This window comes from Nematostella vectensis, chromosome 11, assembly GCF_932526225.1.
Source record: "Nematostella vectensis chromosome 11, jaNemVect1.1, whole genome shotgun sequence".
NCBI lineage: Eukaryota > Metazoa > Cnidaria > Anthozoa > Actiniaria > Edwardsiidae > Nematostella > Nematostella vectensis.
Genome location: NC_064044.1, coordinates 11022316 through 11035545, shown reverse-complemented (window position 1 = coordinate 11035545; position 13230 = coordinate 11022316). Strand labels below are relative to the sequence as shown.

General features: G+C 41.0%; 2 protein-coding genes across 4 annotated transcripts in view; one reads left to right on the top strand and one right to left on the bottom strand.

Annotated features, from left to right (window-relative positions):
- The window catches only part of LOC5505030, a 24973-nt gene extending 21835 nt beyond the window's left edge, over positions 1-3138 (bottom strand). Inside the window, exons 1-3 of the mRNA XM_032373402.2 lie at positions 1888-3138; positions 959-1093; positions 238-354 (exon numbers count right to left, since the gene is read on the bottom strand). Of these exons, the coding sequence (XP_032229293.2) occupies positions 238-354; positions 959-1093; positions 1888-2923 (1288 nt within the window). The 5' untranslated portion in view covers positions 2924-3138. The remainder of the gene's footprint in view (positions 1-237; positions 355-958; positions 1094-1887) is intronic.
- LOC5505026 (fibropellin-1) overlaps positions 1974-13230 on the top strand; it is a 19902-nt gene continuing 8645 nt past the window's right edge. Inside the window, exons 1-13 of one of the 3 annotated variants that reach the window (XM_032373409.2) lie at positions 1974-2113; positions 5993-6103; positions 6492-6602; positions 6773-6889; positions 7469-7582; positions 8015-8125; positions 8332-8439; positions 8766-8945; positions 9529-9624; positions 9998-10105; positions 10564-10674; positions 12108-12218; positions 12995-13111. In XM_032373409.2, the coding sequence (XP_032229300.2) occupies positions 2080-2113; positions 5993-6103; positions 6492-6602; positions 6773-6889; positions 7469-7582; positions 8015-8125; positions 8332-8439; positions 8766-8945; positions 9529-9624; positions 9998-10105; positions 10564-10674; positions 12108-12218; positions 12995-13111 (1429 nt within the window). In that variant the 5' untranslated portion in view covers positions 1974-2079. Of the gene's footprint in view, positions 2114-4365; positions 4677-5992; positions 6104-6491; positions 6603-6772; positions 6890-7468; positions 7583-8014; positions 8126-8331; positions 8440-8765; positions 8946-9528; positions 9625-9997; positions 10106-10563; positions 10675-12107; positions 12219-12994; positions 13112-13230 lie in introns of those variants that run through there. The other 2 variants (XM_032373408.2, XM_032373407.2) reach the window with 2 other exon arrangements.

Here is a 13230-nt window from a genome sequence, read left to right as displayed (position 1 = left end):
AGTTCTAATGACGCTGCGTTGTCTCCATTTGCACTAATCGTCGCATCATCATCTAATACTAATCAGCTCTGTTACTTTCCTTTTTGATTATGGCGACCTTGGTGTGATTCAAACAAGGACAATGAAGTAAGTCAAGTTGTATTTAAACTAAACTGATGATATCATTGACATAGCATGACTTCTATTGAAGAAAACCCTGTGAAGGCTGCTCAGAAGGAAATTATGACAAGCGTTTACCCTCGCAGTCGTGTCCTTTGTATCCTGTTAAACAGGTACATTCATAGCCGTTCCTCACATCTGTACATGAGCCGCCATTCTGACATGGATTTGGATGACATCGAGCTTTCTTTAGAGCTACAAAGACAATAATACCATTACACAATTTAACGACTATTTGACTATGATATTGATGTAGGCGTTAAGGTGATGATGACATTACAAATTTCTGGTTGTATAATTAATGGCGTGCTATCTTGGAGTTTTTAAGTGTTTATAAATTTAACGATAATTACCCAACCGTGGCAACAACAACACAATCTAAGAAACACTGCTTGCAAGAGAGAAGTTTATTTGGCTCAACGAAAATGACACATGAATAACTAAAATTTGACAAATAAAGCTTCTTGCCACCGGGTGGGTGGGAGGGAAAGAAAAGAATATCTAAAATACTAACGAAAAATAGATGTGCTCAAAACGAATAGTAAGGCGAACTGAACTAACTACCTCGTGCTTTAGAATATAACAGCTATGAACTATTTACACAACCCCAAAATGGGAGCTAATGTCAATCACAGATTTGTCTAGGTTAGGCAATTAGCGCCTATCAACCGGAACTGCTCAAAGGAGGGGGAAAAATACCATGACACTGTAACAAACTATTAGTGATTTTGTTGTTTGAGCTTTTTCTTAATTTGTTACTACCAATGGAGTATTTTTAAGGCATTCCTTATTTGCTTACCCCGCTGGCACCGCTGACCAGTGTATCCAGGCATGCAGACGCAGCGGATTCGTGTCCTATGGTGGGTACGGTGACATTTACCATCATGCAGGCACGGGTTAGGCTCACAACCGTACACTTGCAATCCTTGGTACTCTACCAAAGACAGACATGCTATTTATATACCATCATGCAGGCACGGGTTAGGCTCACAACCGTACACTTGCAATCCTTGGTACTCTACCAAAGACAGACATGCTATTTATATACGATCATGCAGGCACGGGTTAGGCTCACAACCGTACACTTGCAATCCTTGGTACTCTACCAAAGACAGACATGCTGTTTATATACCATCATGCAGGCATGGGCTAGGTTCACATCCGTAAACTCGTAATCCTTGGAATTTCAACCAAAGACAGACATGCTATTTATATACCATCATGCAGGCATGGATTAGGATCACATTCGTACAATGTTTAACCGTGATACGCTTCCAAAAATATACATGTTAGTTATATAAATGCATATAGACAAAGGTGAGACTCATCATACAAAATCGAACTTGGCAATTAAGGATTGCCATACTGGAATGAACAAGGGAGTTAAGACGGCGTTTGGAAAACAAATGGGATTGGTTAAAACTCGAAGGCACTGATTATGGCGGACACGTGTCTTTTCGCTATCGTATATCTCATCCATAATCATTTTCATTAATATATAACGCTAGTTAATCAGTTAGAGGTGGGTAATTGGAGGATGTACTCATGCTAAAAAAATACATCTACTTATTCGAATCTTTATCAAATGCAATTGAGAATGTATATCACAATTGTTAAACATAACTAGTTGCTGGATAGGGACATTTCTTATTTTGCTAGGATTACAGAAAAGGCCGACAGAAACTCTTTATCAACAACTCGTTAACGAGTAATCATGCGGCATAATACCTTGCATCGTTTGAAAACTCCTCAGATAATTAGGAATCAGGCCTCCTCCTCCACCTTCCATCTGCTGCTGCAGCCCAGTCCATTCCATGGGATACCTGTCAGGGACCCTAAACCGCTCATCAGGCGCCTCGTCTCCTGGGTAATACAAGAACATTGGCCTTCGGATACCCCGCCTTGGAGGAATGGCCTGGAATGGAACCTGGAGTGGATCGTCCGCGATCAACTGGTACGGGAGTATATCCCTGGATATTGGGTCCTCCTTTTCCGGCCTCGGAGGGTACAAGTCGCTAAGCGGTCCGTAAAGCTGAGAAGAGTCCTTACTAACGGGCGTATACTCTTCCTGAGGTTCCTCGTTCTTGTGGTCGGACACATACGCGTGTACAACCCTACCCTTCGTCACACCACGCACATCACCTCCCTTTCCCGCGGGCGAGGACGTGACCTTTGGTATCTTAAGGCGTCGGTTGTTCTTTAAGATTCTTTTAATGGCTTCCTTGATCATGCGTAGCTTCTTGCCATCGACATACCCTGTGCCTTCTTGCGAGCTGTCCACTGCGCTACCCGGAGTGCTCTCCTCAGCGCCAGACTCCCCACTTCCACTGCTCACCTCAACGCCGTTATCAATAACTGTGACGACTTCGTTATCCTCTGCGAGCAATACTCCATCACTATTTGTTTGACCGCTAAGAGTGTTTACCCTTCCACTCTCGCTATCAATACCTCCCTTTATTTCATTATGAATCCCTGTCGCACTTATAGCTTTTGTTTCTTCCTGTGTAAGCGTCTTAGTGTTGTTGTCTCTACTATCGTGAGACACATTCCCCAACGCGTCTCCTGCACTATTTCGAAGACCAGTTGTAAAGGTATCACTTAAACTTGTCTTGTTATCATTATGTACTTTACTTGGTGCTGATAGAGAGGAATCCGGCACGGTAACCTTCTGACCTGTTCCCGTAGATTCGGTCAATCTCGAGCACTGAAAACAAAGTATCACCCAAACACCAACAATTAACTTGTCCGCTCCTCCAACTAACATCGCAGAAGACTTCAGAATATGATCCTATTTATGCCATTTTTTATAGAAGAAAGCGCCATGCAAATTCCAAAGTTGTCCTCTGACGTGGCGACGTTTATTACCCATAAGCCGAGGATTTATTTTCACTATAGAAATACCCGGAGATGATAGATACGGGGTCACGAGCTTATGAATATGCCACCGGTCAGACATAACACTAAGTGTTACGAGAAACGCGCGGTACCAGTCAAAAACCTATTTACTTTGCTTTATTTTGATTTGACTTCGTATTATCCATGAGCCGTATTCAGTGCAAATGCATGCAAATGAAGATGAAACAATCGACTTGATTCATTTGCATGCATTTGCATTGAATACTGCTCATGGATAATACGATGTTTGAACTTAGCCTTAAAGCACCTATTATTAGGGCTTTTTAGTCGAAGGCCAGCAAAATCAATCTTTTTATACACGAAGAAAAGGTGTGCTGATAAAATTTTGATAATTTAGTTATTTTGGTATAAGACTTTTTAAATTTGGTTTCCGTTTTTTTAAATCTTAGACAAAGGAAGTAGTAAAAGATGATAAAAGATAATAAATAATGATAAATGATAGTAACAAGATACTGAGTATCATCGCGGAGTAGTCAACATAGTTCACACAATTTTTTTTTTCATCACTTATACTTTGTTAGCTGTTCAATCAAAGAGTGCTTTAAAAGTACTGATTAATTCCCCTTTATATTACTTTTCCAACAGAATTTTTTATGTGAAATGTTCCTAAACGAATAGGTAAATATCTTTCAAATATTTTTTAATTCTTTTTGCATCAGAACGCATATTAAAAAGAACAGCAGCAAAAAAGAATCATTTGAACCGATTCTTAGTGATTTTTTTTGGAATTATTGCTTTGCCGTTATTTGTTTTGTGTGAGCTTAAATATTGAAATAATCATAACTATCTGCTTAACCAAAAAAGAACCACCAACCCTCACCAAAACGAAAACAAATACTGTATTTCTCAAAATCAAAAGAGAGCAATATTTCTGTCGAGGAACCAAAACGTAAACAAATAATGTATTTCTCAAAATCAAAAGAGAGCAATTGTTTTCTGTCGAGGAGATACCCTGGAACAATATCAGTGTTATTTTATATATCATGATGTTAATTCCAAAAGCCACAAGCTAGTCATAATACATGACAATAACAAAAAAAAATACTGTATATATATATGCATTTGTCGGACAATTTAAAAAGCAAATTTTCATATCGACGTCTTTTCTTTTCTCCGAGAACCAATATTTTCCCTAGATGATTTTGTGAAAATTAACCAACTGACATAGTATCTACCACAAGCTAGTGAACTACTCCAAACTGTGCTCCCCACTTGTAAAATCGCGAACCGACCAATCAGCATCCGGTAATCCCTGACACTGTTCACGGTTCTTGCCCTATGCCACGTGAAGTAATAAATAATAAAAAACAAAATATCCAACAATTATGTCTACCTAAATCTTCTATTTTGACGAAGTTTCTTTGAAAAAATGCGATCTTTAGTTCTGGCTTGTCTTGCCCTAGTTTTCTTAGGTGAGGTCTACGCGAAGAGTGTGAAGTCTCATGGTAGAAGGTCGAAGTTTTCCCACAAATCTAAACATGACAAAGCAGGAGTTAGCAAGCGGCAGTTTGTACCGTATGCGCCTTTTATGCAACAATATCCCATGATGAGGAATGGACATATGCCCCATATCCACCGCCTGATAGTTCATCACCATCCGGGTAAATATCACGCGTTATTCACCGCCTTGTGACAACACTGCTTTGTGTTATATGGACCGTACGTTATACACTCAAACGGTCTCTAACCGTTCAACAGATACGGTTCGTTGTATTTTCATTGTATTGATTAGCGAATTGATATCCTATATATTCAAATGCCTTTACATTTTGTGTGTTAGTCTTATTTGCGCGGTTCCCGAAAGCAGGAGGCGGGGCTGTATTTGTACTCGTTCCACGCCGCCAAAATAGCTGTTCCAAATTTTAGCAGGTCAACTAGGGGAGATAGAGACAATACACAATTTTTTTTGCTAAAATCGCTTTTATCGATCTGCCCGGAATAGTTTAAATTTTATTTAACAAGATCGCTATTGGCTTCTGAATCGTTGTTTGCAGGACGAGCTCCGGTGACTAAGGCTACTATGCTGTACTTATTTTATTTAGTTACATTGAGCCTCCATATTGTGGTGTAGCATTGTCGGACATTAGGAAAATGAATAAACACAATGTATGTTGTACTGGTTTTACACTTCTCTGTGAAAAGTTGAGTTTTGCTCTGCTTCATAGGGGCATAAAACATGCCATTTTCAAACTTATGTTGGCTTATTTCCCTGATTCCATCATGCCTTCGCAAACCACCTAGTTTAGTTTTTCTAGTCATACCATTTTGTGGGACAATAACAGACATTCAATGTGTGTCTCTTATTTGCACTTTTAAAATGTCGAGAAAGGATATAACCCCTTTCATCTATTTTGTTTTTCGATTCCCTGCGCCCTTCATAGCCCCTTGATGTTCCCCTCTGCATTTCCACAGCGTAGAGGTAGAAGGGACACTTTGTTTAAGCCGTGAACTCTATATTAATTCCCAACCCTTTTAAGCCCCCCATCTAGCGCCAAAAATACGAATAAGCAAATAATATATAAGCACCTGTTACCTTATTAGAGCTTTTGCGGTGATTAGTTTAAATGCCAAACAACATTGGAGGCTCCAAGGAGCTCTTCCATACAGCTCCACAAGCACTCCTGTTTTCCTCTTGCCACTCCATCTATTCCTTAATCAGTCATTCTATTGGCAACATTGCCAATAAAATTGCTCATCCTGTATCTTTCCAGGCAGATCATTCGCTCTATCTGCCACTACTTGATCAGTCATTCTTCCCTTGAAGAATGACTGATCAAGTAGTACATAAACAATGTCTAAGTAATTGCTTATCCTCTGTTCTGTGAGCCATTCCTTCCCTCCCCCCATTAGTATCCTTCCCTTGATTAATCCTTCTATGGGTGACTTCTGATAACTTATTCTCCACCTCCCCAAACAGATCATTCGTTCTGTGAGCCTGTTCCGTGTCAAAATGGTGGCCAGTGTACTGTGGTACCTAATGGTTACGAATGCACCTGCTCGCCAGGGTTCATGGGAACCCATTGTGAACGTAAGTTATGCCACCGATTTAAAGACTAAAGCTTTTTGCTAAAAGGTTTTATATTTAGGTTTAATTTTCTTTTTTTGTGAGTTTGAATCCTAGTGAGTTTTCTCACTAGGATTTTGCCATCTATTATATGTTGTGCCTGAATCAGTATTAAAAACGTAAATCCAAATACGCGCAAAGAATTTTGCTGGAATACACTGTAAATTTTCGTAGTTCTAGCAGAATAATAAATATTGGAAGTTTATTCTAAGAAGAAATCTTTAAGTACCTAAAATTAAAATCTTTATTCGCCGAATTTAAACGAAATTTAGCAACAGCTCCCCTAAATCAGCCGATTGAAATGGATGCTTTTTCACACGACTGACAGGGACTCAAATGCGTTTTGTTACAGTGCGGAGTTTGTGCGAGCCAAACCCTTGCCGTAATGGCGGCACGTGCTACGATGTAGGTCAGGGGTACGAGTGCACGTGCGCTCGAGGATTCAAGGGGGAGAACTGCGAAGGTATTTTATTATTATTGTCATCATCACTACCATCATTATAATCATCACCGTCATCATCATCACCAGTCACCATCATAATCATTATCATTATCATCATCATCATCATCATCATCATCATCATCACTTCTCGTTCTTGATCTGTAACAGTATCCAATATTTCTTATTTTCAGAAATTAACAAGTGCCACCCTAACCCGTGCCGTAACGGAGGAATGTGCACAGGGACTACCAGTGTAACCGGGTACCAGTGCACCTGCCGAGAGGGATTCAAAGGATTCGACTGTGAAGGTGAGGAAGGCGCACAAATTTTACTAAGGGAGAGGGAGTTAGTGAAGGGAAAGTGAGACATGAAGGGATAAGGGGGGCACGTGCGTGTGCTGGTGAGAGAGGCGCACTAAGTTTGCTGAATGAGAGAGAGGGTAAAAGAAAAGGAAGACAGGGAAGGAGAGGGGGAGAGAGAGAGAGAGAGAGAGAGAGAGAGAGAGAGAGAGAGAGAGAGAGAGAGAGAGAGAGAGAGAGAGAGAGAGAGAGAGAGAGAGAGAGAGACGGGGGGGGAGAGGGAGAAGGGGAGGCGTCTGCAAAGAGGGGTTCAAAGGTATCGACTAAGACGGTGAGAGAGGGGAGCAGAGGTTACTGAGGGGATGGGAGAAAAGGGGGGACTATAGGGGGGACTTAGTATTGAGGAGTGTTAAAAGCGTCTGACTAGTAGAGTTTGAAGGTAAGAGAATGGTACATGTTTTGCAGAATAGAAGGACGAGAGTCAGAGAGAGGACTTTGATGACAGTGCATTAATAGTTTGTATATCGCTAGTTTGTTACGTTTGTGGAGGTGAGAGTGGTACACATTTCTGCGCTACTGCCGTTTCAGAAATCAACTTGTGCGTTCCCAATCCATGTAAGAATGCAGGGACCTGCACAGAGAAGGGTGGAGGCCGATACGATTGCACTTGCCCCATCGGCTTCAAAGGCGTCACATGTGAAGGTCAGTATTTTACCAACAAGAACTGCGCCAAAAGCTTTTAGAGACTCAGTAAGCCTTATGACATTATTTACATATAAAACAACCATCATTAAATCAAGCTCCATCCTAGGGATCTTTGAATAAAAAATCTGAAAAAATGCCGAAAGATTGTAGATAAGGCAACGCAATTTGATTTTTATTACTGTAGTTCAAAGCTGCACCTGCCGATTTTTTCACAAGCGAATAAGACGGACACGGAGAGGGAAGATAAAGCGATTCAAGTGATAAACTGAGACACTTTCAATCACTTATTGTTAACCAAGTATCAAAATTGGATTACAAATGGTTATTTTAAAGTCTGGTTAAAAGTACACCTTCTGTATTTCCGAATGTACACAATAGCCAAGGAGGGGCATTTAGGCATTCTTTAAATCCGCATCATTTTTGTTGCAGAGCGCAGTATTTGTTTCTCAAACCCGTGTCTTCACGGAGGAAGTTGTGTCGATGAAATGTACGGCTTCCGCTGCAATTGCCCGATAGGGTACAACGGAGTCACGTGTCAGAGTGAGTATGACGTCACCACAGGAAGCCCGTCAATATACTAAAAGCATTGAATTACCGCTTTTTATTTCAAGCCATTTTTGAGTTATTATTAATTAATCTCAATCTCTCCTTCTCTCAACTCGATTTTATAATCCGACGTATTTATAGTTTCGTTGTCGTTTTTTTTCTAATTTTTTTAAATTTCACATTCCTCTATTTATTTACAGATCACGTGTGTCGGCCCAATCCCTGCCAGAATGGAGGTTCCTGTTTGGAGGAGGGAGGACTGGGTCGATGTATATGCCAGATGGGGTACCATGGACAGCACTGTGAAAGTGAGTCACGTGACACACCACATTGTCCTCTTCTTCTCCCTCCTAAGGAATATAGATCATTAAAGAAGGCCAATCACGCCGCCATTTTATGCTCCCGCTCAAAGGCGAGTCACTTTAAGAAACCATTTCCATCGGCTAGTTCAAGCGAATGTCCAAGATATTGTCAATCAATTGTCTATAATGTCTCAGACTTTATTCGTAGATGGTTTCCTTCCCATTAAACCGTTGTCTGCTAAATGATAAGCAATACAAAGGAGTGGTTAATTGACGTTTTTTTAAAGTGTTAAAGAAGCAGAACTACTAACGTCATCCTGTCATTCTTGTAGTGGTTAGCGCATGCGTATCGCATCCCTGTCTTCATGGAGGCACGTGCGTCGACACGTCATTCATCCACTCTGGAATCGCCCCTGGCTCTCTAATGCTCGGCACGGTCACTATTAACACAGACACCCCACAATCGTTTGTTTGCAAATGCGTCTCACCGTATGCCGGGCCGCACTGTGAAGGTAACACATTTTCACACTCATGCACATTTTACATATTTATACACATTTTACACACTCTAACTAATTTTTACACACTCATACACATATTACACACTCATACACATGACACATTCATGCACATTTTTCGCACTTATACACATTTTACACACTCATACAGATTTTGGATATTCATATAAATTTTACACACTCATACACCTTTAACATTCTCATACACATTTTAAATATTTATTCACATTTTACACACTCATACACATTTTATATCTTTATTCACATTTTACTCTCGTACACATTTTACCAGCTCATACACATTTTACACATTCATATGCATTTTACATATCCATACACATAGAACCAAATAGGATTTAGCCTGCTTGCAGGCGGTACTCGGTTATCATCGCGGAAAAGGCGCCCGATCATCGAACGGATGATAACCGAATACCGCCTGCGCTCACCCCCGGGAACCGTGCGTCTTAGAATACAATATGGCGCCCGATCATCGAACGGAGAGGGTTTTCCGCGATAACAACCGAGTACCGCCTGCAAGCAGGCTAAATAGGATTGATCTGTCATCTTTTTTCCTAAGATGACAGATGCCGATTCTGCAGTGTGAACGCCGATTGCATCTTGGGGCATTGTGTGTGCAAGGATGGTTACCATGGCGACGGAAAGACATGTAATAGTGAGTGCCTTTTTCCTGATGATAAGAAAACTGACCTGTTTTCACGAGGGAAGGAAGCGAAGTCGGAGAAGGGACCGAAAATATAAAATGTTTACTGCAAGTGGGAAAATCAATAGAAGACGCGTACTGTGGAATTGAATAGATAAGCAAGGGACGGAACGGTTCCTTTATCTTCCCTCTCTGTGTCCGCTTACGTTCGTTGTGGTTTTCATACGCGCTCTAGCTCTTACGTTTTCGGGTCTTTCTTCGTCTCCGTTTCCTTCGCTAGTGCAAATCCGGCTTGATAAAGGACAGAAGGAATAGGTATTCACGATGAAGACCTAGGGTGTCAGATGCAGGTTTGGCCATTCTCATTTTATCCTTTTTTTTCCAGAGAACGTTTGTCACCCCAATCCATGCCATAATGGAGCCACGTGCGTCGCTACAGATTCTTCGTTCGATTGTGATTGCGTGGCGGGATGGACCGGACCACTCTGTCAAAGTAAGTTCATATTTACCTCTCTCCTCCGCTTTAAATTGGAAAAAAAAAACATGAATTATATTTACGCCTTTCTGGAACGATGGTATGACGGACCGGATATACTCAGTAGTTTAAATTAAGCCCAACTTGTTTCTCAACGTGGGAAAATGTTCTAAATTTTACCAACACTATGCTGGTGCCTTTGTTTGATGTACGGGCCTATTTTCGGTATTGAAAATAGACAGTCACCTCTCCTGCAAAAAATATATAACTTTATTAATCTTTTAGTGTGGCAAACATTTATTTGCGCTATAATTTACTTTGGTGTGCTGTGGGATCGACAGGACTATACGTGTTAATGAATACTCAATTCTGAATACACTTTTACATGAACATTAATTATCGGCGCTTAATTGACCTACGTGACTCCGTTTATGTCATTGCGTGACTGTTACGTGACAGTCGTTTTCTATTTTTAGCGCGACAATACTGCATCCCTAATCCGTGTCAAAACGGAGGCACGTGTGTCCCGCAAGAGAACGGCTACCGGTGTACCTGCCAGGCAAACTACGAGGGGAACGACTGCGAACGTAAGAGTTATTGCTTTTATATAAAAAAAAACAATTAGAGACACTAAACAGCATTGTGAAATTATGGTTTAAAGAAAACGGGAAACGGAAGGGTATTTAAAAAACCTTACGCACACGAAAGAAACTACTAGAGAAGTGACCAGGAGCCATTATCGAGCCCAGGGGCCGGTTCCATAAAAAGAAGGTTAATGCTAACCAAGGGATAAATACAGCTATCTTGACATTTGATTTGATAAAAAGGGCATTCATCCCTGGATTAACGTTAATCTGCTTTCTAGGAACCCGGCCCAGGAGGTTAACCTCACTATCTTTTTGTATTTAGTAGAAGTCTCTGTCGCTCAACACTTTGCAGTGCGTGTATATGTACACTTTTCACATCTTTCAGTCCTTTTCGCAAGTTTCTTTCTTGATTCCAGGCCGATAACCGTATTATGGTGCGAAGCGCTACCGTGGCCATCAATACAAACTGTTATAGTTCGACGCGCGCTACCGTGGCCACCAATACAAACTGTTATAGTGCGACGCGCGCCACCGTGGCCACCAATACAAAGTGTTATAGTGCGACGCGCGCTACAGTGGCCACTTAGAAAAAGTTCAAGAAAGTTAGCCAATTGGCATGCGAGATTCACTCATTTTGATTGACACGAATGTTATCACTAGAATGTTTATGTTTTGAGTGCACTGAATGGTTTCCTTGCCACGCTTGTTTATTGCATCTTTATGGCCTTACATCACTGTCAAGGTGGCCACGTTAGCGTGCGTCGTTTTGGCTTGTTGCCAGATACCGGTAACCCTGCTCACCCACACCTTTCTCTACTGTTTTTTTGTTATTTTCTCATTGTCTATTCTCTTGTCTCTGTCAAGGTAGCTGTCCCTGCTCACTCAACCCTTTCATTTGCTGTTTTTTTGTTATTTTCTCATTGTCTATTCTCTTGTTTCTGCTAAGGTAGCTGTCCGTGCTCTCTCAACCCTTTCATTTGCTGTTTTTTGTTATCTTCTCATTGTCTATTCTCTTGTCTCTGCTAAGGTAGCTGTCCGTGCTCTCTCAACCCTTTCATTTGCTGTTTTTTGTTATTTTCTCATTGTCTATTCTCTTGTCTCTGCTAAGGTAGCTGTCCGTGCTCTCTCAACCCTTTCATTTGCTGTTTTTTGTTATCTTCTCATTGTCTATTCTCTTGTCTCTGCTAAGGTAGCTGTCCGTGCTCTCTCAACCCTTTCATTTGCTGTTTTTTGTTATTTTCTCATTGTCTATTCTCTTGTCTCTGCTAAGGTAGCTGTCCGTGCTCTCTCAACCCTTTCATTTGCTGTTTTTTGTTATTTTCTCATTGTCTATTCTCTTGTCTCTGCTAAGGTAGCTGTCCGTGCTCTCTCAACCCTTTCATTTGCTGTTTTTTTGTTATTTTCTCATAGTCTATTCTCTTGTCTCTGTCTAGGTGCCAATCCCTGCTCACCCAACCCTTGCAGGAATGGCGGCACTTGCAGCGAGATGAACAACGCTGCCGTCTGCGCATGCGGGGTACAGTTCGAGGGCAACCAATGCGAGAGTGAGTTCACCATTAATGTTTCGCAGTTCCTCTTATACCAACAACTGTCACAATCCTATGTTTTTTATTAAATGCGGATTGAAATTGGATATGGTAGTAGTGGTACCATCTCAAGGCGCGTACCCAGGATTGGGTGAGGGGAAGGGGGGGGGGGGTTGCGCAATCATAGGTAACAAGTGGAAAAAGCATAGTATTTGAAGATTCCATAATAAGAAATGACCCACTTTCTGGCCGCCAAGGGGACCTGATGTACGCGCCTGATTTCATAATAGAGAAAACCGCGAATTCGTTCTGATTATTACAAAAAAATGAAATTCTCTCATTTCCTTACTCCATGTTTGTGGTCACAAAATCTCTAAACGAAATGAAATATGTACGTAACGTCTCGAGATTTTGACTTCGCTAAAGCTTCATGTTATAAACTACACCTTATTAACAAGACTACAGTAGAACCTCTCCTTACAACTGACACCCTCGTGAGCGAAAAATGTTTCCTTTATATAAGGTGTCCGCTTTATGGAGGTTTCATATATAGAGTTTGACTGAAGAGTTTGAAGTAAGAAGGGTCCGTTATATGGCATTTTCCGCTTAATGGAGTTCCATTAAGTGCGGATTCAGTTGTACACAGCTATTAATAATAAAAACAACAACCAAAAGAAAAAAAAGGGTTGTCAGTGTAAATGGCAAATGGAGAATTAGCTCTATATATTCCAAAATAATAACTGAATTTTGTCCTACACTTCTTTGCTTCAACCTGTTTGTTTGTCTGGTTCTAGTTGATAAATGCGCCAAGTGCGACATGCACGCCACATGCAGGAATGGCAAATGTGTCTGCATGGAGGGCTATGAAGGCGACGGAGAGACGTGCACAGCTAAGAGAGGACCACCTGGAGGTGAGGCAATGTGTACATACATATGACCTTCACAAAAGCATGTTTGCATGAAGTACAACCCAGTTAAAGACAAAACGGGGTTAACCTCGTTATGTTTTTGATTTTGCTATTCCACGTTC